At 32.0% G+C, this 25,171-nt stretch overlaps 2 protein-coding genes across 2 annotated transcripts in view; one reads left to right on the top strand and one right to left on the bottom strand.

Moving 5' to 3' along the window:
• Positions 1 to 25,171, bottom strand: part of LOC113396173 (protein PF3D7_1417600-like) — a 580,968-nt gene that overhangs the window by 356,245 nt on the left and 199,552 nt on the right. The window lies entirely within an intron of this gene.
• On the top strand, positions 3,546 to 8,799 carry LOC113396170 (coiled-coil domain-containing protein 158-like). The gene is made up of 6 exons (XM_026634001.2): positions 3,546 to 3,629; positions 3,703 to 3,820; positions 5,209 to 5,344; positions 5,677 to 5,740; positions 7,175 to 7,329; positions 8,670 to 8,799. The coding sequence occupies exons 1-6, from the start codon at positions 3,546 to 3,548 to the stop codon at positions 8,797 to 8,799; spliced, it is 687 nt and encodes a 228-aa protein (XP_026489786.1).

Genomic DNA, 25,171 nt, shown 5'->3' with positions numbered 1-25,171 from the left:
GACATTACCATAACGCATTCCATATAACATAAAACTAAAAAAATTACTCAAATAAACTGGCCTAGCTGTACTTGTCTATGAGTTGTCGTATTGTTTTGATTGCATAAATTGCACAACTTAGTAAACTCGTAGAAATTACTACCATCGAATGTCATAATTTAATTGTAATGATATATAAAAGACGCGTAATTTTTCATTCTTACCTTATATATAGATAATATACATATAAACAGTGTTATTGGAATAGTTAGATATGGTTAGGAAGGAGAAGAAATAGTCCATGAAAAAATGATCCCAAATAAAAGAAACATTAAAATAAATACGATTAACCAGAAAACGTATAGGTACTTATTGAAATAAAGTTTCATGATTTTATTAAATTAAGCACTTACCTCAGTCTTTATTGCAACTTAACATAACAGGGATCGGTCGAAAAACGTTTATACTGATTTATTTGAACCATTTGTTCGATATGTTTGACGTAATATTAGCAATTTAAACCGATTTTCATTTCATTGACTAATTTGAGATATTGAAATACAGTTGCCTTTTTATTCATCGTAATTTTAATATTAGGTTTAATAAGAAATTGACATGGTTTATAGTTCTATGGCTTTATCGTTACATTCCTTGTTTATATTTCAAAACATTCACAAACACAAACACACTCAAAAATCCATTTGAGGCACGTCACATATTTATAAGAAATATATTAATAAAGTACAACAAAAATCTTTTATGAATATTGTGTCAGTCAACTCATATGGAGCAAATGAAATTTATTTAGAAACGAATAATGCTAACGTAATATCGAATTTCTCATACATGAGCATAAAATACAATTTAGAATGATTGAACTAGCTTACTTGTTATTCTTCATAATTTATTCAAATGTAATCGTTTTAAGGAAATTTGGTCTTGTCATGAGATTCGAGACCGAGTTGATTGATTTCAAATAATTATTATAAATCTTCGGTGAAACGCTCCTTTTTATTAAAGCATGAAGTAAGAACCAGCCGCAGTGGTTAGAGCGAGTAAATCACAACAGAGGATATTGTAGGTTCGGAACTCGGAAAACCACTGAATTTTTTATGTGTTTATTTTTACTTTATAATTCATTTCATGGCCGGTGGTGTAGGAAAATATCGTAAGTGCCTAAGAGCCTAGGTAAAATTATGCCATACGCAAATAACACTGAAAACCTCTTCCCACAAAAATAGTGCAAAGGTCTTTGCCCAACAGTGTGAAATTTACAAGCTGTTATAATAATTAGTAAGACTTACTAGTAAGACTAAATTTTGCCACCTAATACCGAATGTAACCATTGGCAGATGTAATTTGATACTGTAAAAAGAATTAGCCCTCAATTATGTAAATATGAATATATAAATAAGCAAGTAAGTAGTCGTATAGGCAAAGAATCGGAGTCCAAGATGCAAAAAAGCAAGCAGAAAAGCAAAAGTCGTCGAATTAAATGAAAAGAAACAAAATGGAGAACACATTCACGCGAGTCAAAGAGAAACAACGGAATGAAATTCGAATTATTACAGAACACAATCTTGACGTTTGACACATTAATTAAGCGTTTTGACATATGACAAGCACTGTTATGTTGCATCCTTGTCAAACTTAAACAAAATATGTCACTTAGCCTGCTCTTACACTAATATTACGATCTATTTGACATATTTCCGTATAGGTTATGATAGTTTTTCTTAATTTTCTCAGTGTGGCCAGTATAACCACCAAAATTAAATGGGAATTATATCCATATTTAAATCAAAAAAATAATTATGGAATAATTATTTTATTTAATAAGAGCCAATTATAAGGCAAAATAAATCTGTCATTATAAATTCCCGATATTTTCAAACAAATACTAATCTTTTATTGGATAACAGCTAATAAATTAATCTGAAATGATGCAAAATGACTTCCAACAAATACAACAAACGAATTAGATAATAAAATCTTATTGTAATAATCATTTCACAGCACTGATAAAATAAATGTAATTTATATAAGAAAATGCCAAAATTATGTATGGGCTAGCAATACCGATATATGGGAAGTGGGAAATGGGTTAACGGCACGGATTTTAGCGAATTGACACTTTTGTAACGTTTTATATAATTCAAAAAAAAAAAAAAAAATTATAAAAATAATTTTTAATTTAACAATTTAATACCTTGTTTCCGTTTATTCCTTATTCTTTTATTCCTTAATTGAACCAAATTGTTATATTTATAGTATCATCTCATAACGTACATTTTATGAAGTAAGTAAGCACCATTCAATTGAAAATGCTTCGAAAACAATAGAAGCTAATGTGCTTAAGATGATATTTTAGTATTTTTTTATTTCTACTCTGTAAGCAAAGTCAATAGTAAAAACCATAAAAACAATTCCAATAGTGGTTGCCTGCGCCGTGCTACAGTGAGTCATTCACTGTCAAAATTGTCAAGCTCTGGAAATACACACCCAACAGATATTCGCCAGTAGAAACCCGCGGGGTACACACTGTGAAAGGTCATTTGAAAAGCTATTATTTTGTCCAGTTCGATTTGGTGTTTGATTAAATGCAAATAACATGTAGCTCATAATTAATACATACGTATATATAATTATTTTTTCATCAAGAGATTAGCTAAGAACAGGTTTTGCGGAAATATATATATATTTTAATAAAACTATATAAAAATAAATTTGATTCGTCTCCTTTACTCGTTACATATTTTTATAAAAATATTTCTTAAAAATCATATTCCAAGAGATGAAAAGTGCTAATCGGGTAATGATAAAAATGAATATATTGATTTGATATGATCATTGTTGATTGAAATTGTTGGAAGTTTTTTTTTTTTTTTTCACTTAATAGTCATAAGCATAATGCATAGAAACTGCGAACTAAACAAAGAATAAGATTTACTCAATTGAACGGTAAAACTCGATAATCGTTACTACATAATTATTTAATTAGATCCAATAGATAATGGAATCGATAATCAAAATATTACATTGGCGCAATCACTAACTCCATCTGTTAAAAGGTCGAATAAATAATTTGACAGAGTTTTACATTTAATATTGTATAATTTGGCGCTAATTTTTGTACACATTTATATAAGATCCATATTTTTTATTAAGATTATTATTGGTCCAAATTTTTGTCATATTTTGTGAATTAATTATATGAAAAATATGTTTATAATATATATCAATTGTACTTTTTCATTCATTTCATTACACAGTACACAGTGATTACAACTGTTCACAAACTAAGTAAATAATTAATACAATATATTTTTTAAATATAATTAAAAAAAATATCACCTTATTTTATTAATTTAATATTTTGGCTGAATACAGTCGAACATTAGTTGGCCTAATACAATCGAACATTAGGCATACTTTTAAAAAGGTGCTAAAAAAACATACAATACAATTTGGCGCGAAAGCTATCTACATCAATATTTCAATTCTATCAAACTTTCTACTGATATTTCAACCAAATAGAACAAAAATATTGTAAAACATATTTAACAATGTTTTCTCCAGCAGATCAACAAGTTGAAATATGTCTTCTTAAATCTAACTTAGAAGAAATAGAAAACGATTTAGTGGCACAGGTACATTTACTTTTTGTCTTTCAAGTTCAATAAATGCTATAAGAAGTGGTTTAAATGTATCCTTTTTTTATAGCGTTCTGCGATACCTGCATTAGACGCTGAAAATGAACAAAAGTATCGCGAAACTATGACAGCGTTGCGCGTAGCCCGCTCTCTCAATACTGAAATAGAACGTCTTAAACAAGAGAGTGGTTTGTAGAAAGTTAATTTTATTTCTATATTAATTAATATAAAACATAAAATAAATCTTAGATAAAATATAAGCACACCTTTATGAGGGTATGTAATAATTGTTCTAAACGTGTGTATGTCTGTGATCTCCAACAAAAAGTTGGACCGATTTCGTTGTGTTAATGGGTAGTTTATATTGTACCAGGGAGGTTACGCTGCGGTTACATCGATAACTTTTATTTAACGAAGTAATACTTTTATAAATTTATTCTTTTTTTTATGTAATACCTAATGTTAAGTGGTCACCACCGACCATACATTGGCGCTGTTAGAAATATTTACCATCCCATACATTCGCCGATGCGCCACCAACCTTGGGAACTAAGATGTTATATCCCCTATGCCTGTAGTTAAACTGGCTCACTCACCCTTCAAATCGGAACACAACAATAGCAAATATTGCTGCTTGGTGGCAGAATATCTGATGAGTGGGTGGTACTTACCCAAAATGGCTTGTAGAAATCCCTACCACAAAGTAAATTCTTATTTCACCTGTAGAAAGTCACGACAAACAGATAGATAAATTATAAAAAAAGAAGTAACCATACAGATTTTAAATCATATGTAAATATGATTTAAACACGGAGATATTACATTTTTAAACTGTAAACATCTATTTCGCCGTATGTATGCAAAGTAAATAGGTCAACACAGTCACTAAAGGTTACATGAAAGGGAAATCAATCTTTCGGAACGACGCTAAGCTGTTAAATTATAAAAGCGTTTAATTTTTATTGAAACGTACATATGTATTATACAAATTAATTTATCAATGTATTCATATTTATTTAAGCCCAATACTTGTACAAATTTTAGTTAAAAATAATAAACTTGAGAACACATATATGAATACATCATATGATGCTAAATATTGAATAGCAAATGCAAAACATAGTGTCCACTTCAAATGAAGTAAAACTGTTCCCAAGGTATCGTTCAGGTCACATTAATCATTATGGAACCAAGATAGGCCAGTGTGTGAAGTTTTCGGATATTGTGGGTTTAAGCGAAACGTGTTCAGAATTAATTTCGTACTCGTTGGAGGAAGGGATTTCTTCGTGAGTTAATCTGTATGTTTCGCATGAAAATAGCATCACTTGACGGATTGGAACGGCGTGGAGGAATCAGTTCCTAATCTTCTCCACAAGAGGAAAGGATGCCTTTGTACAACTATGGGACACCTACAGACTGTTACTTTATATCATATCTTATATATCTTAATGTATATCTTTAACTGTACTCAATAGTCTATAGGCATAAATTTAATGTTGTGGATAAATTATATTGAACAACATCAATTTATTTTGAAATAATTAGAATTATACGTAACGACGAAGTGTTATTCTAGTAAGACTAACCGCTAAGCGCATGCAACTGAAGCGACAAAGCGAGGAAGTGAGCGGAGCTCTCGAGAGAGCTCGCTTGAATCGCAGCGAACTCGAAGATTCATTGAAACAGGAAGAACGCGATACTGAACTCGGAATGTACGCTCGTGTTTTCCATTCCAATGTTATGGAGGTTGCTCATTTATTACTTTATCACTTAACGATTGAAGTGAATTTGGTAAAACTTTATAATTTAATTCATATGATGAAATCGAAAACTGCTCAAGTACACTAAATCTAGTATAGCACCGCGCCGAGTATATTTTTGCTACCGAGTGAATACCAATACGTAGTGTAAATTAATAAAGAGATAAGAAATAATTTTCTGGAACGCTGTTAATAAAGCGGAAATCTTTATCGTGATCTCGTATCAAACTTAGGTATTAAATAAAGTCTTGCGTTTGTTACTTTTTCAATTAAAACCGTTTCAGAAGAAGATATGAAGACACATTACGTGAACTGGCTGATCGATTTCGAAAGTCTCGATCACTTTATGTGAGTATTAACGATATTATTTTTGATGAAAATCAGGAATGGTATTATGTTTAACAGAATTTCCGAAAAATCAATATAACTTCGCAACTTTCATATCAAGGTAATATAATATATTCAATAATTCATATTTTCATTACGAACTTAAGGCAATATATAGTTCGTTAACTTATATTTTATACTAGATACCCGCCCCGACTTTGTACGGGAATATTCGAATAAAGCTGCTCTTTAAGTTGCACATTCCAAAAATCCTTTGAAATAAAAATAAACCTTTGTAACACTAGCTTTCTACATTCAGTAGTTTCGGCTGTTACTCGATACTCAGTCAAATATATCTAGAAATTATTGGTGGGATTTTCTTGGTGGAATGACTTTGTGCGAGTTCGTCTAGATAGGTACCACCCACTCATCAGATATTCTACTGCCAAGCAGCAATACTTATTCTTGGGTTCCGGTTTGAAGGGTGAGTGAGCCAGTGTAACTACAGAATACAAGAGACATAATTAGTTCCCAATGTTGATGGCGCATTGGAGATGTTAGGAATGATTAAAATCTCTCACGGCGTCAATGTCTATGAGCACTGGTGACTATTTACTATCACGAGGCACATTTGCCCGTCCAACTACAACTACCTATTTGTTAAAAAACAAAATATTGGCTTTAAAACCGTAATCTAATAAGTTACATATACGACATTTTTGACTCGTGATGCTTACGATACAGCATCTTCTGTAATAAATTAATGCAAAGAGAAAAAACACTCGGTCTATTCCTATTAATAAATTCTAGCAAATTGAATTTTAATGAGTATTTTCAAGTGGAGATTTGTTTGTGTTTAATTTAAATGTTGCTCAAAGCTAGCTTTGAATACAGTATTAAATACCAAAATAAGTAAACCATTTTTAATCTGCCTTAATTAGGAATTTAAAACAAGTTTGCTTAGTATTTCATTTGAAGGCCATGTAATAGCAATTTGTCGCGTTTGTCTCTGTCTATACAAGTCACACACACGTACGTATGTGTGCATGCGTGTACGAAAGACTTTGAAATATTCTCTTCTGTTTATATATTTAATATAAACTGGTAATGGAAATGTCCTTTTCGAAGAAAACGAGTAAAGAATTCCCTACTTTTTCACTCTTATTCTATCCACACGTGTGGATTTTGTGATCAAAATACCTCAAATTGTATAATTTTATTTTGAATAAATTTATTCATATTGTAATATTATTGATTCGTAATTTAATAGAAAACAATATCAATAACATTTTCTAACAATCGGCGAAGATATCGAGTAACATCGGCAAGCACAAGTCAGATATTTCGATAAGCTAACAAAAGGTCTCTTAAACAAGGAAGTTTCGATTTCGATTTTTTTCATTTAAGAAGCCAGCTAAATTTAATATTTCTTATAAAATATTCTCCCTACCGAAGAACGAAGAGGAAATGAATACCAAACAAGAAGTGGCAAAGGAAACTAATTCAAAGCTTTTAAACGAAGAAACAGCGCTGCGACGTGAAGTTTCCGAGTTGAAGAAAGAACTAAGTGACGTACAGGCGGACGTTCCTGAAGACATTCTTTCGATAATGTAATTATTTTACCTTAAATACAATCAAAGTTAGCTTATATTCTATAGACTCGGTAAATATAGAGAGTAAAGTGCACTTAAGGTAATAATCAATTGTAGGTATCGTTAGTAGAAGTTTACACATTCTTATACTAAAGATTTCTGTTGACGTAAAAGCTGTAAATGAGCTGCCACACTGCTCTAGGTAGTTCTGCAATTGCAATTATATAACTATAGATAGTTTTCATCAACGCCGTTCGGGAAATTAAATAAAAATGAAAATTAACTGTGGTATGTAATGTGGATGCAATTGCCTTGAATAGGTGTAAGTATTTTAAAAAAACAGATCCAATTCGAATAGAATCATAATCGAATTTAAAACATAACCATTTTTGGAACAGTGTTATTCACGACTTACTGTAAAGGAAAAGCGTGATCTCCTCCTCTATTTTTTAATACATAATATAAAATAGGAAAAGCAACTTCGTTCGAAGAGGGTGTTTCACGACACACCTGTTTTTATTATTATTATAAACTTAATCATAAAGTAATGAAAATTTACAAATACATACGAACACACACACTACACTGACATCTTGATAACAAACTCAAAATCGAACTTTTTGGTTTGCATTCGTTGGATTTGCATATAGGTACATCTCTCCTGATTTACGAGACAACTGACACCTGCTGTGATGTAAATCAGCCTACGTTCCTAAATAATTTTTTAGAAATGTATATCCACTTATACGAAAAGGTGTATCGTAACGGTGTGTATTAAATTTATAATCCTCCTTGGTAATAATAGGTAATAAGAATAAAACCTCTTTTTAGAAATAATATAACACTAGTAACTATATACGTATATATTTTTAAATAATTTGATTACAGCCCTCCTTCATTGAATCTTTTAAATTTACTTAATCCAATAACTTTATGAGAGGAATTTTGCGACATTATCATTACTTACCAATAAATACTAATTTAATTAAATGAAGCACTATAGTTGTGTCTAAAAATCATTTTTAAGTACAAAAGACGTTGTTATATCAATATTGCTCTTTGATTTTAAAATTTTCATCGCGTTTGTATAAATGTAAAATCAAGTCTGATCTAATTTTAAGACTGAAGAAATTCTTGAAGTGAATAGTTTATAAGTTACTAGTCGTCGTCAGCAGATTCTCTCGCGTGTTAGAGTTTGGTCGTCAGGTGCTAGGTATAAAAAAGTAGCATAATATGTCAAATTAGGGTCAGTGGTTTGGCCGTAAAAGAGCAACAGACAGACCGACTTACTTTCGCAGTTATAATTTTCGTATATATAATTAATCTGAGACTTGTACTCAATCTATTTTCTGTTGCAGTGGTCAGATAGAATTAGAGAAAAAATTAAAGTCACTATCAGCTCAATGCGACTCACTGCGCTCTGAAAGAGATTATCTTCTCAAGACCCGACCAGGCACGTCCACTCAACAATTTACCCGCAAATATTAATTTTTCAATTTCCTATATTTTGAATGAAAAGAAAGCGATTTTTGTTCAATCATTGATAAGGATCGTTTTAAATTGAATTTAATTGCTCAATTAAATAAAAACGTATGTAAAAGCTATGTTAACTTAATTCTTTATTTTTTATCGTCGTCCGTCGAAGTATTTTACTCGGTGGCAGGGTTTCGTGCAAGCCCGCCCGGTAGGTATCACTCACTCAGCAGATGTTCTATTGCCAAATAACAATACTTTACAGGCTGAGTGAACCAGTGTAACCACGGGCGCAAGGGATATAATTTCAGTTACCGAGGTTGGTGACGCATTGGCGATGTAAGAAATAGTGGATATTTCCTAGGTGGCTCGTTAGCCCGTCCATCTATATATATATATTTTTTAAATTAAGCATATTATTGATGAACGGTAAGAATCTTCTCTAGTAATAAAAATGATGTCCTGTAATACGTATTCATATATATTACGAAGCCATCGCTATAGGTTGTCCTTAGTATAAAATAGACAACTTGCACTGACCAAGCATTCAGCGCAACCCTACACTTCTCATTACTATTTCAAAGTTAGTCATCGGTGTCGCTGAAAGGGAAAGGTAAATACGGCCACCGGGAATCAGGAAAAAAACTATCTTTCCTGGCAGACACTGGCTTCTAAGTTAACTTAAGTCAACGCGCCCTTCGTAGGAATGAAATTACATTTACACCGTTTCCATCGGATTAATGGCCACGGCTGTTATGACAAATCTATAGCTAGAGGAGTATAAAATTTTGTGTATAATTATTGCTTATTTAATAAATTGAAGTAGTAGTGTTATTGAACGAGGGTAACTTTTCTTAAGGGGCGTCAAATATTATGGTTATAATGTGGATAAGCTATATCACTCAGATAATCTTTATAACAAATACATTGGACTGTGGTTTACAATTTGCCAATTAAAATTTACACTAAATTAATAGTGTTTGTATTTTATCTACATTGTAATTCAAATTTAAAAAAACTTACATGATGTAATGTTTTTCAATGTGAATAGATTTATGCGTATCGGTTTAACATTAATCAAAAGTCTTCAGTCGATTTGCATAACTGAAATCCGCTTGGTACGATTTTGGCAAATGATTAATGCTTGCACTCTACAGCACTAGCTTTGGTTGTATGCGTATCACTATTTGTGTTTCAGACAGAAAGATCGTATTTTAGTACAATGAGCACCATTTTGACATTACTTTCTAACCGATTTTAAACCGATTTTACGCGTATGTCCACGTTAGGTGTTTTAATTTGGGATCTACTTCGAAAATAATAATTGATTATATATTTTTAAAAAAAAATTCTATTTTTATCATTTCCATATCTCATTAGCTGTCAGACCACTTGTATTATACACTAATCAGTTCTTACCTTACTATTTTCGTGTGGTGTACATTGAAGTATAACATTAATAAATTGTCTCTGTTTGGAAATATTTTAGCACTATTCAAATGTTAATTTCGACATTTTTTTTGTAATCATATTTTTTTTAGAAAACATATTATATAAATTATTCTCGAACGTACAAAAAATAACTTTTATTTTCATAACATAGAGTTTTGAATACAGCTTCCATCATTTTGTAAGTAAACACATGGAGTTAGGAACAGATAGTTTATAATTAAAAGGTATGTTAATAAGGTATAATTATGGATGTAACGAAGCAAGAGTCGATGGGGATGTAATTGGCAGCCTTACTGCGAACCTCTCACGGCGTCCTATGAGAAAGGAGACCTTGAGAACTCTTATTATATTATTTTATTGGTACATATTTTCTTGACTTCAAACTCGCTGACTTGACAAAATCGCTGACCTATTACTACCTAATTTTTTAATATTCGAAGGTATTTTTGTTTGATCACTGTTCGAATAAGTAAGTTAAGCTAAGAAAGTATTTCTCGGCATGAGATATTTGTTAATCAATATTTTTGCAATCTGAACAATATTAAATTTTAATGAATGTTGACTGACAGCTGTGCTGTATGTATCGGATATTTGATTAGCCTTTAGTGGTTAGGGAAATGGTGAACGAAATATCTGAATAATTTGAATTTGTATGGCAATATGGCAGATATTGCTTATTGCCAAAGCTCCCGTAAGATATATTAAAATGTGTGTATCAAACGCGTATATATTCACTGTTGGACTTATTTTCAGATATATACACATATAAATAGATGAGGCAGCAAGCCAGTTGCTTATATTCCACTTATGGAACAACTGAAATAGAAACTAACGGGCCAAATTATCTTGGTAACACTCGCTAAACGTCATACTACTTTACGTGTGTGTGTGTAGTGGCACACAGTTGGTCACTATTTTCTCGACGCGTTCTCAGCTTTGAGTGTACATATAAACAATCTAAGATTAAAACTATATAAAACTATTATATAATACAAACATAATAAAAATATAAATAAAATATGTCATTGAATTATGTATAAGCTGAAATAACTACTTACCTCTTTTTCTGAACTTAAGGTGGCATAATAAATCATACGGATTATAATAGAACCGCACAAATTGCTTAGAAAAGTTCTTTTGTTTATTTAGTCTACTATGACGATTATATTAAAACAATAGATATAAGCCTCATGAATTTTTAGAATGATTTTGACCTTTAGGCCCCAAATAAATACGCGAGCAAATAATTTACCAATTAACCTTTTTTTAGCATTGTAATATAAAAATTGAATTTTCATCTCAATCAATATGAAACATGTACGGATTATATAATGTTTCTTACTCACTGCTAACCTATATAAATTTAAAAAGCCAAAAGAAAGTATTAATATTTTTATCTAAACTAAAAATAATTTAAACGGATGCATCTTATGCTTGCTTAACCACAGTATTATCATGAGCTTAATTTGTGTTTATAATTAATCTCGTGGTCGTCGGTGAAGGAAAACATCGAGAAGAAATCTCCATGTGTCTAATTTCAATAAAATTTTGCTATCATTAACCCGCATTGGGAACTGTTTTTTTTTTTTACTCGCATTTTAAGAGCTGAGTCACTTGGGTGACTATGTTTCTCTGATAGGTTACACAAATCTTCTTATATTTACATTAATTATTTATGTAATCTATTTCCACTTATTTAAATTATGTTTACGTATATTATACATAATTTTTGCTAGTTCTGAAGTAGGATTAGCAAGATAAATATTACATATGCCTATAGATCTATCTATCAATTGTGAAAAAAGAGGCTCGCTTCGAACGCACTCTATTAAAATGTGGAATACATCCTCTACATGATTATGTAATCCCGTATTACAGAATACCATGATAATAACTAAAGTACTACACTACTGATTTGCTACGATGTCTAATCCATCTAATTACGAATCTGATTACGAGGGTCCTCATTTACCTCCGTTATATTATGTATATGGAAAAATAGCGACGAAACTAGACATGTTAGCTTAAACTAGACTACCATTTATGTAGTCTATCTTGTTTTAACACTTGGAACCGAGATAAAAAATAAATCTAAACTACAAAACGTCCTTTACAATTATAACTCGAAACACAACGACACCATTAGGAGATTTCATTTTGAAAAAAGGTAAACAAAGTATGAACATTAATAAAACTTTAGGGCAAATAACAATTTTACTTAAAAGATAAGGAGAATTGATGGACTTCTTAATGAGCTTAAATAAGAATACTTGATATTTTAACATTCGAGTTCTTTTCTAATGATGAAGTACCATCAAATTAATTATCTCATAAACTTCCCTTGGATCCCCAAACTCAGTGGAACGCTATATGTATTCGAAAAGACCGAACAAAAGCGTAACTAAATATTAAGAAAGCAAATTTAGTGGTCAACACTACTCTCTACCCAGAGACCTCGGCATATCTATTGCGCCTATAGTGGCCCACAAAACATTAAATCGTAAAACAATATTCAAATATTGATGTCTGGTGGCATAATATGTGAAAAGAGGGTGGTATACCCAGACGAGCTTGAACACATACCTACCACCAAGTGCATATCTACAGAACAACTACTAACATTGAGGTGTGTATCTCAGATTATAAAACAAAGGGCAGATGGAACACGCCAAACATTACAAAAGCGAATACAAGCAATTACTAGGTAGTGGGAAACATTATTGTATCTGCATTAATTATTTTTTTTTACATTAACAGCCTGTAATTTTCCCACTGCTGGGCTAAGGCCTCCTCTCCCTTTGGAGCATATTCCACCACGCTGCTCCAATGCGGGTTGGTGGAATACACTTGTGGCAGAATTTCGTTGAAATTAGACACATGCAGATTTCCTCACGATATTTTCCTTCACCGCTGAGCATGAGATGAATTATAAACACAAATTAAGCACATGAAAATTCAGTAGTGCTTGCCTGGGTTTGAACCCGAAATCATCGGTTAAGATGCACGCGTTCTAACCACTGGGCCATCTCGGCTCCTATTATTGATTACTTTGCTTTAATGTTTGGTACGGTCCATCTACCTCTTGTATATATGTAGTTTGTATTTAATATGTGACGGAGGTCTTTAAACGTTTTGTTCCACCGCACACGAATATCAAAGTAATACGTTTTGTAATGAAAGTTCTCGGTCCATAAAACTCGTCAGTGCTATAAAGTTCTTTCTACGCGTTCGCACATTCCACATCATTGTTGTACCGAACATTTATTTAGTGAGGGATATCGAGGGTGCGTAAGGATCGCATTGCGGGGTTTATTATTAACTTCCCTACAATTGCCTCGCTACTATTGCTTCTTTATTAAATTTATTTACAATGGCTCACTCACCTTCGAACCGGAACAAAACAATACCAAGTTTGTTGGTTGCTATAGTCGAATTATCGACGATCAAGCCCTCTCTGATACGCCTGATCCTTTGGCTTTGCGTAGAAATGTTGGATTACTCTGCATCTTCTACTGCATATTTCTTGGGTAATTTTTCTAGGAATTATTTGTATTAATCTCGGCTGCTGAATTTTACCATCGGACATCGCGTCAAAATTCGAAGTATCATCCGTATCATCTAGATGTCGGAAAGTACACATTAGCGCGATTTTTAAAGCATATTCTGCCTCACAAGCACTCTGTGGAACCAGCTTTCGCCGTCGGTTTTCCCAAACCTATACGACTGCAATGCACTCGCAAGGCATAAATTTCAATAATATCACATTAACATATTATTGTATATCTCGCATATGCATATGCACTAATATACTTGTATATTAGTGCATACATGCAGCTTGGAAAAATTAATGAATGGAAATTCAAAGGCACTCAAGATGGTAACAGCTCATCTGTATCATAATTTGTTAGCAAAATGAAATAATTCCCAGATAATAAGATACGCAAATTTTCATATTCAATATCCAAATAATCCAAATCACATTATGAATCACATATCAATAAAGAATGAAGTAAATACGTTTCGAAAATTTATGGGTTCACAAATTCGAAGTTATCGGAAACATAATTAGAAATATACTGAAATATGTATTTTGAAGGGTTCGCTGTAAGCTAGTATATATGATTTTAATACTATTCACAAAAACTGGTACCACCGTTGGAGTTTTCCAATCTATACTATTTTTTTAAACACAGAAACTATGTTGATCCAATCCCTTTACAATGAAAACAAACGGACACTCCACCTTATTTCATTTCTGTATTATTTTAATAAATATCAAACATCGCAAGTTATTTTTTATTCATGCAAATGAAAAATGACCTGCACATGTTCGCTAACAAAATGGATATTCTTCAATTTAAACGTACTTTAAATGACATTGAAGAGATCAACAAAATTTTGCTGTAGGTACTTCTTATGTATCCTTTGAAAATAGTAACTTGGATGTAACTATCTCAAAGAGCAAGTTATTTTTCTTGTCCAACTTAAAAACTTTGTATAATATTACGAAGACATAGTTCTAATACAATATAAAGTTTAAGCAAAATTTTGTGTAGAAAAATTGAAATTTTTCATAAAAGAAAGAAGAATTTTATAAAAGATCTATCTACTTAGGTATATGTATATATTTTAAAATTTTTAAAGTATCTACATAGTACATCTACTTTTATAATTAATCAATAGAAAAATCGTGTTTCACAAATGAACGCTTTGTACGACTATCGTATGCAAATATATATTATGTACATTGTCAGAGATGCTATCAATTATGGCTCATGTGTGAGGCTATTGTTACGAAGAGTAGAGGCTCGTGTTTTATACGAACCTTGTTCCAGAATACAAAAAATATAATTTTAGTACTGACTTTGCCTGAAAATATTGCACATAGGAACAACAAAAGCATAAGCATTTCATCAGACAAGAATTATCTTTATTTCAAACACTTTATTTGTACAGCGTTTGACCTAATTAATGAGTCATTTCACAACAAGCTACTTAAATACATATATGATTCTCTAGTGAAAATAAAAATAGGTCATACTCATAAATAACTGCATATGATTGTACTGTGAATGTCTTAGAGGGTGTTTATGTAGTTTCAACATCAACATAACATACACCTCAACCTACTTATGTTGAAACTAATTAATACATTTATATAAGGTTTTCGAGATTTTCGTTTATATTAGAGGATTATACGAGCGCGACTTAACAAATACTTAGCGAAGCTTTCTGCACTTAGTTATCGATGTTCAAAAGCCCTTATACTATGCTTGTAATGATTTACGTGGAGGTCTAAAAACATAGGGTGATAAAAATACTTAAATCGTTGCTTCGGTCCATTAATTCCTCATTATTTTTAATTCTGTCATGTTATGTTTTATCCCTGCGAATACGTTTAAAAAAAATGATTTCAATTCGAATTTATCCGATCTAATACCTTTTGGATAATTTGAATGGCCGGCCTGATAAAACCATATCATGGATGCCCAGCGATATTCAACTTGGACGCGTGTACGACCTCATTTAAACGTCACCCAGTTTTCGTTGGCACATATGTCGGAACAATATCACTTAAAACGTTTTGCATTTCTACGAAAATCTCAGAATCCTTAATACCTATCAAATTCAGAATAAATAATCTTTGTTCTATGTTTGTCTTTATCGATTTTCAAGAAAATCTATCTACGCTGAAGATTAAAAGTGTTGCTCGAAAACTTGACTATGTCTTGATCTTGGAAATACTGGCAGTGTTCGGCGAAAATAGTCAGACGGTAAAATCATTGCGCCTCCAAAAAATCTCAAGTCATTGCGTAGATCTTTCAATGTTTGGTTAAGTGCTTCCAATGCACGTTTATGTGCCATCGTGCATTCGTTCCAGATGATGTTTTTCGATGCTGATAACTTTAGCCACTCCGGAGATTTTTGCAATATGTTGGTTCTTCAATAGTTTGAAGATTTAATGGCAATTTTAATGCTGAATAAGCCATACGGCATCCTTCTAACAATGTGGCTGCTATTCCAGTAGAAGCAACTGCAACCTCAATATTGGATCTCGCACGAACAGCGGCTAAATCTACTACCATGAGAAATGTCTTACCAGTTCCACCAGGGGCATCCAGGAAATATAAACCACCATTTCCATCATAAATTGCCTTCATTAATGTATCATAAACTTCCATTTGTTCAGGGATTTAACAGGGGTGTATATTCATTTGAACTACTAAATCTAATTCCTGGTGATCATATTCACGTTTCCGTTCGGAACGGAATAAAAAGTATCCTATGTCTCCTGGTTCTAAGCTCCCCGCCAATTTTCACCCAAATCGGTTCATCCGAGTTATAAGTAGTGTAACTAACACCACTTTTTATTATTTATATAATATTGTATAATATATAATTATATAATATTGTAATCTACGTTTTTGTTAGGTAAGGTATCATGCTTAAAGATTTAATTTGGATAATTTCATTTCTAAACCAACAGGGGTGATATTTAGTGCAGGGTTACTTTATGACAAGTTTGTATCTTGAATGTCCATTTTTGTGGAACTCGTTTCAGAACGTATTATTTGATATCGTACCTCGTGATATTACTTTTCCGCTTGTGTAGTTCGGTTGATTTGTTCGGGAATAGTCCGGCTATTGAGAATATATGTTACTTTTATCAATATATGAATGTTGATTAATTTTATTTGCTCTAGTATTGCTTAATTCCACTCGTCATGAGGACTTTCACAGTAATTATATTTAATTCCAATCGACGGAGCTGGATTAACCATAGGCAATGTTTTGCTTAGAGGCCCGTTAGCCCGTTTTAGCTTCTAAATTTGTTTTTTATCACAGCGCAATTTTATTCATATTTTTAATAAAAATGAAAGTATGCCACCACTCTATTCAAATTGGAAAAAGATTTTATTTTATCAAATTCCCAATATTTGGCCTAACAATGGAGAGACTGTAATAATTTGGACGTTGATTTATTCTGGACTGGCGACCCGCCCCGGTTTCGCACGGGTACAATGCTGATACTAAATATACAACAGAATGTCTTACCACGTTTACAATTTTACAGTCAGTCAGTCCCTGCGTTTTAAATCTATAATATCTTCAAAAATATTCATTAAAATTACGTGTTGTAAAAGGCCATGTTGATCTACATTAAATGCACAATGTATTTAGGTACTTAATTGGATAAGGGTGAATACTGTATTGCTTAAAATATTTATTGTGGATTATCCCTAAGAGATAGACATATACCATCGCGCACTTTTTTGAAGAACTTTATAAGGTGTACAATACTGTAGGACATTATTTTGATCTATCTCGTAGGGTTCAGCCAGCGTTCGCAATTTAAGCGCAAAAAAATGTGTTTATTTACGACATCACTTTAGAAACGTCTAAAATTATCCGTGTTTCTCTACTATATTGTGCATGTATTATACATATAAACTTTCCCCTTGAATCAATCTATGTATTAAAAAAACCGCATCAAAATCCGTTGTGTAATTTTAAAGATTTAAGCAGACACAGTACAGTGTCAGACAGCGGTATGCGACTTTTTATTTTATACTATGTAATGATTATGGGATAGTAGGTATATTCTCTGGAATAAACTATTCTAAATTAAATTCTTATTTTTACAGATAATCTATAACCTTGGTGCTAATCTATAATATACACAAACCTATAACCAGTTGACTATCGTGATATTTTATGCAGAGGGATATTATACTTTTTTATTGATTTATAAGTGTTGCGTCTTTTATATCGATTTCGATATTCTAACGATTCCTTCTTGAAGCTCGTTTATTCATAGCTTTTGATTACCATAAGTAATGAAAAGGGAGAGTAGTCTGCAGTAGCCCCTTTCTTCTTAATCTGTTGTCCATCTATCAAATAACTTGACGTTGCCTTGTGACAAATTTCTACCATGCCGGCAAATCTCAAAGACTGAGTTTTGCAGATTATATCATAGTGCAGATCATATTTCCTCAGTACAAAGTCCGATGGGATACTTATCCGACACGAATTAAAGACTCAAACAAACACAAACGTCTTTAAATATTTTCTAAAGCAGCAATTTCGTATCAGGCTACTACTCGCTAAACTCACATTATGTTTTTATAGACAAAAATTCAATAGCTATTAGTGACTCGACTCGGGAGTTAAACCAAGGACCTCAGTATCTACAGCTTTATAAGTTGAGCCAACGTGATAGTTCATAGTTATGATCCAATGTTCTTAATTCTTTGAACTAAAATAATAAGTCAAAATAACCAATGCGTTTTAAAAATAAAAAAAAAATCATCTCGTGTATTATATTATAAACAAGTCTTACTTCGAAAGTTACACTTCACTGAGGTTACTTGAACCTCGTTATGCAGAAGTGTACCAACCATCAGAAGCGTTAATAAGTTTTTAAGATTTAAAAAAGAAGACCACGTTTATAGTGACAGCAACACTATTACGAATATAGCTTTAATGTTATGCGTATTTTTCTAGTTTAAATGTTAACAACTCTTATTAGTGCTTTTATGGGTTGTTACATTTCTGCATATCTCGATCCACTCGTGTTTACGTTTCGAGAACAATCAATTATTCGTCACATTCTAAACATACAAAGAATGAATTATCAGTCTAAATCAAATACAATTCAATACTTTACTTTCCATTTCACACTTTATCTCAATATACTTTAACACTGTTTCTTATGAAGACGTCTCTAAGCCGAGTATGTACAATGGGCAGTACAATATCCCTCTATAGCTTCCTTTACCACGACCACGAAAAACGTCGTAATTTGGAGACAAATCAGCCTTACATGTAAACAGGCTAAATAATTTTGATCTAACACAAGCTTATAAACTCAGTCTAAGTCGAACCCGACTACTACTACACAGGATCCTAGATTCGTTTTTGATAAAAATCTTTTATACGAGTATGTATAATTCGCTAAATTACATTCGCCTGTTCTTCTAAGGTCTGAGGTTTACATTTCTAAGTTAATACTTTGATTTGTTTTTGAGAAAGTAAAACTTATTGAATATTCTAGAATTGTTTCTCTAAAGTTGCTTTCGAATAAAATTGAATTAGGAAATAAACAAACTCCGGAAAATATTTTGAATAAACGGATGGACCGTTCCATTCTCGTTTTATGAGAGAAAAGTTCCGCTTGTTTATTTGTTCAGAATTCCCACTAACGTATTGTACATTCGAAACAAGGAATCGTCACAGATGACAATTTAAAAATGAAAGCACCCCGTGTTCTGAATTCAAAATTTTATTTATTATGAAATATAGTCATTTATTAACCATATTATTCTATAATATATATCTTAAATTGAATATTTGGCTTTCCGTTAAAATTAAGTGAACGAACTATAATATATGTCGTCGATTATGAATAATGATTAACTTAGATGATTTTGTTATATCTGTGGGTTGTGAACGCCGTGACATAATGAGTCACGTGATCGGAATCGTTTAAAGGGACAACTGTCACATTTTGAATTCTTTGGAGAGCGATGAGTCGGAAGCTAAACTTTATTATAGAGAGCGATACAATTCGGGCCTTCCAAACGGGACCGTTGGTTCACGCAACTCGGATAGTTATAATATACCTACTTTATAATTTGTAATTGCTGATTACCTACGTTGTTGTTAATTGCCTGAGACCTACGCCATGAACCCTGTACCAGAAGCTCCTACCAATGACGGGCGTGCCGCTGATCTATCGCAGTCGCCGTCATATATATGATATATATTATAATATATATTATAATATTATGAAATATAGTCATTTATTAACCATATTATTCTATAAAGTATATCTTAAATTAAATGTTTAGCATTCCGTAAAAATTAAGTAAAACAACACATTTGGTCCAAGGTGTCTACTCCGCCCTTAGTTTGATTGTAAAACTAAACCATCGTGGGCTTTATGGTCATCTCATCAATTGTCTCTTCCTCGTCACAGTTACATTCCTCACCATCTGTTTCATAAGCCGAATCAGCCTCAAGGTGGGATTTTCTTTGTCAATTTTCTTCGTCACTATTACTATCTAATAACAGCTGAAGAATCGTATTTAAAATGAAAATATATTCAAATAAAAATAATGTAGGTTCTTATTTAAATGTAGGCAAATTAAATACAAAGTTTACAAAACACCAAAATAATTATAACACCAAGAATAATAAGTCCCTGAGGTGTTACTGATGGGAAGTCCCAACGTACTATAGTAATTGCATAATTTCTCATACATAAATTATTGGTCGAGCAGCTACCATCCCAATCAAATCCTATTATATCCCATGAATAAATCTATATATTAAAACGTATATATACGTGAACATTGACGTTAATATTCATTTCAAGTACATTACGCAATACATAATTCAGTTCAAGGGAATAAACTATCCTTTGCAAAATTGTCCACAAAAAAATCTAAGCAATTTTATTTACAAAAAAAACATAAGAGATACATTATTTATTAAATAATAGATACAATAAAATAAACAACGTAAGAGAATCATCATATGACAAGAAATAAAATTGATATTAAAAATCACATCTGAATTAAATGAATAAGTTTAAGTAATATTATAATATAAAAACGTTTACAATAGAAAGAGACCGAAAAAAGAGAAAGAGAGGGAAAGGTCGCCTAGAGAAGAAGTGTTATGGCCATAACGCTTTTTTAAATGTTACGATTTCTGCCAGTTCACTCTACTGTTAGCCGCGTGAAATAACAGCGTTCCAAAATTGGTGAATTTCACTCGCAATACTAGAAAATATTTTTTTTCTTTCCTCGAAATAGCTAAGACTTTAATAATCGTATTGAAACGATCAATAAAAGTAAAAATATTTTCAACTCAGAAGTGAAAGAATAATTTTTTTTTTTTTTTTATTTATGTACCAACAAATATATAGACAATTACATAGACAAAAGACGTGTACAAAGGATAACTTATCTCTAACAAGAGATCTCTTCCAGAAACCCTGATTCTGTTGGAGATTATTTGTAAATTATAATTATGGTGTAGGTACAATATCAAGTATCATTTTATAAGAAATACATAGACTTTTAACTATAATTAATTATATTATATAATAAATACAAATAATACATAAATTAATACATATTTATAATATACATACATACAACTACATACATATAAAATACATATATAATAAAATTAACTTAAGTAGAAAGGAAGTGCTGCTTTACTCTGTTTTTAAAAGATCTTATGGTAACGTTATTGTGGAAAATATCATCCGGAAGAGAGTTCCAGAGACGAGCGGCAACAACAGTAAAGGAGTTACCGTAGAACGTGGTATTAAAAAAAGGTACCTCTAGTGTTTTCGATGCCACACATGCGCGTACTGGTCTTTCACGAGGAGGACAAAACAGAAAACGCTCATGTAGGTAATCAGGGCTACCATGGTTTAATATGTTAAAAAGAAGCGTTAATATGTGCAAGTTCCGGCGAAGACGGATGGGGAGCCACTTTATCTGACGTCGAAATTGAGAAATATGCGCAGACCGTAAATGAAACGAATGCACAAATTTTGAAGTCTATCTAGTTTGTCAAGTAGCTCTTCATTCGCATCAAGATAGCAAACATCAGCATAGTCTAGGATAGGAAGAAGGAGGGATTGTGCAAGTAAAATTTTAGTTTGGAAAGGAAGAAAATTCTGCAAGCGTTTTAAAGAATGCAGAGAGTAGTGGACACGTTTACTGACTTCGTTAACCTGAGCTCTCCACGATAAATTACAGTCTATGATTAACCCTAAACTAGTTACTTGCTCACTATAATCAATTTGAATTCCATCATAGACAATTGATGGTACAATGTCCCAGTTAATTTTGTTACGTAATTGTGTGCTACCTATTATCATAACCTTTGACTTCAAATTTTATGATTCGTTTGTGAACAAAACTTTAACAAAGAATTTACGGATATTTATACAAGATCCTTTTTCAGTCCTTAAAAAACAGCCGACAAGATATAAAAAAAGAAACAAAAAATACTTTCTACTTTTACTTGATCCCCTAGCGGTGCCACGGATCCGACTATGTACGCAAAAATGCTATTCTGGATAATCATAACGCTGGTAACAATCAATGTTATAAGAGATTTGTTTACATGTTTCTATAGCTTTAAACTATAGAACATCAAGGCACGTGTTACAGAATTATCAGTAAAGCCTAAACAGATTTAAGCAGTGCGGTGGCATACCAGCGGTTCCAATGAATTTAAAAATTCAACTGGAAAGTTCAATGCCTCATCTTGATTTTAGCACTGTCAATTGATTTATATGTCGTGAATACACCTGGCAGTTTCTCTTGAATTTGAAAATGAATAGCATTGATATGAATGTTCTTTGGTGCTAAAATGACGCGTTCTCTCAACCGATCATGATTTATATAATTTTGAAGAATTCAATCAATTCATTTATCGATTGCACAATAGTACAAAAATTGTTCGGTATAGCGATCAATCCATTGGTCCTGTCGATTTGTATTTTGCCATCACCAATTTCTAACAATTGTTTTGAAAACTCATGGACAGCTGGATCATTTTGTAGGTTAATACGCATATTAATGTTTAGTGTCAATTTTTGTACATATCTCCAAAGAACTGATGACTGCAAACAGGCATTTATTTCATCAGCAGGAGTTGATCGAGGAATGACAGGAAATGTTTGACAAAAATCCCCTGACAGTAATATCAAAACGCCACCAAAAAGATGATTACCACGTAAATCTTGCATTGTTCGATTAAAGGCTTCTAGTGATTTTTTATTCGCCATTGTACACTCATTCCATAAAATAATTGACGTTAATCGCAGAACTTTTGCCATAGCAGAATTTCTTGAAATATTGCAAATTGGAGTTTCAATCATCTGTACATTCAATGGCAATTTTAATGCAGAGCGTGCGGTTCGACCACCTTCTAATAATGTAGCAGCAATTCCCAAAGATGCAAGTGCCAATGCAATTTTCTGTTCCGATCGAAAAGTTTCTAAAATCAATGATATAACGAACGTTTTGCCGGTACCACCAGGTGCAGGCAAAAATTGATGATCAGCGTCGGGGTACGGCAATAACGAACCAACTTGATGATAAATCTGGCCCTGAATCTGTAACATGTAAGCAATTTTAGGTTGTTGGATAAGAATTTTTAAAACTATCGAATACTTTATGATTAAGATTGATATAAATATGCGACAGTCCAGTTGAAGTATTTACCTTAAACGTCGGCATGAAATTATCTCTAATAATTTTAGTTACTAACTACCACAATAAACATTATTGGAGTGAAAAAGTGGACAAAAATCCTAATAAAAAGAGGCCAAAAGGGTCACAACGCCGTTTTTCGGTCAATGTCTGGATGGCAATAATGGAAAAATTATCGCAAATAGTCACCCCTATCACCTCCTAACGGGAATACGTCAAATTACCAATAAACCTGTATATATACCAGCGCTTATAGAAATATTAACCATTCCTTATATTTACAACGTGCCATCATCCTTAGGAGCAAAGTTGTTAAAGTCCTTTGTGTCTGTAGTTACACTGGCTCACTCATCTTTCAAATCGGAACACAATAATACTAAGTATGGTAACCTACCCAAACAGGCTTGCTCAAAGTCCGGCCACCGAGTAAAAACTATATACGTGAACGTGAGACTAGTAGATAATAAATATTAAATATCCAAGGATATAACATTCAAAGAACTTTTCTATTGTTTTTTTTTTTATTTTCTTGTAAACATATCTGATTTTTGTGCCAATGTGTGTGTTGATGAATATGTATGTGCCTACAGAAGTGTATACAAAGTATTCGACAGAAGGGATGACACGCGCTGAGAAGCGTACCAGTGCTGTTGCAGGAGCGATATTTTATTAACCTTACCGCAAGTTTAAGATAAGATAAACTAATGACTGGTAACTACCTATGAAAATGATCTTAGTAGAGATGTATACATTTTGAAGCATTCTTTGCTTCCACACATATTTTAATTAAGATCTGACGTGGTTGCTGACCAAATAAAAAAAGAATATAATTTATTTCATTCATATTTTTATTAAATTATATAAGTTGTTCTTCATTTTACTTTTCAATGGCTGCGCACTCGTGTCGGGTATATGAAGGAGAAACATTTAAACTTTAAGAAAATGACTCAACCGAGTCTTTCTTTGTGCGAATCTTTTATTTCTACTGCTAAGGAAGTTAAAAAGAATTTGAACTTCAGGGCTTTTCGAGGACTTGTTTTGCTGTAAAATTTCAAGGGTCTCAACTCAACATTTAATATGCTAGCTTTATGCCTTCCCTGCGTGTTACGAATTAATTTTAAAATATATGAAAAATTGTATTATTACATTACTATTAAAATATCATTGTATCAGATATTTGTATTCAAACTATTTTAACGTTGTTCTTATGTTAGTTAGTCATATATATTCGTCTAGCCAAGATAAGAGAATTTATGAACTGATGAGTTACCTGCTTATTTGTGTATACATAATATGGTGTATGGTTTGTCTGGTAGATAATAATATTTTAACGTATCCAGTCGAGTTACGTACGGTAAGCTATGACAATAATTCGATATTCTACTTTCAAATTACACTCATTAACATTGTTTGTTATATTTTATATTATATTAAAATAATAAATAAATAATTCATATAAAATAATCCACAATTGAAGGATACGTGACCTCGTCCATTCGCCGCCGGCGCACGAGCCTGTCTGTTAAACCTAGCGTTCCTCCCGTTTAAATCAGCGTTGGGTTTTTGGAACTCAACTTGGAAACTGAATGGTACGTATTTAGGACACGATTACTATCATTGCTTATCAAATTTCTTTTTTTTATCTTCATTCTTTTTTATTGTGTTTTTTGTAGATTGAATAGTATAACCTT

This window comes from Vanessa tameamea, chromosome 11 (assembly GCF_037043105.1).
Source record: "Vanessa tameamea isolate UH-Manoa-2023 chromosome 11, ilVanTame1 primary haplotype, whole genome shotgun sequence".
NCBI classification, from domain to species: domain Eukaryota; kingdom Metazoa; phylum Arthropoda; class Insecta; order Lepidoptera; family Nymphalidae; genus Vanessa; species Vanessa tameamea.
Note: the sequence above shows the minus strand (reverse complement) of the source record. Positions and strands in the feature narration are given on the sequence as shown.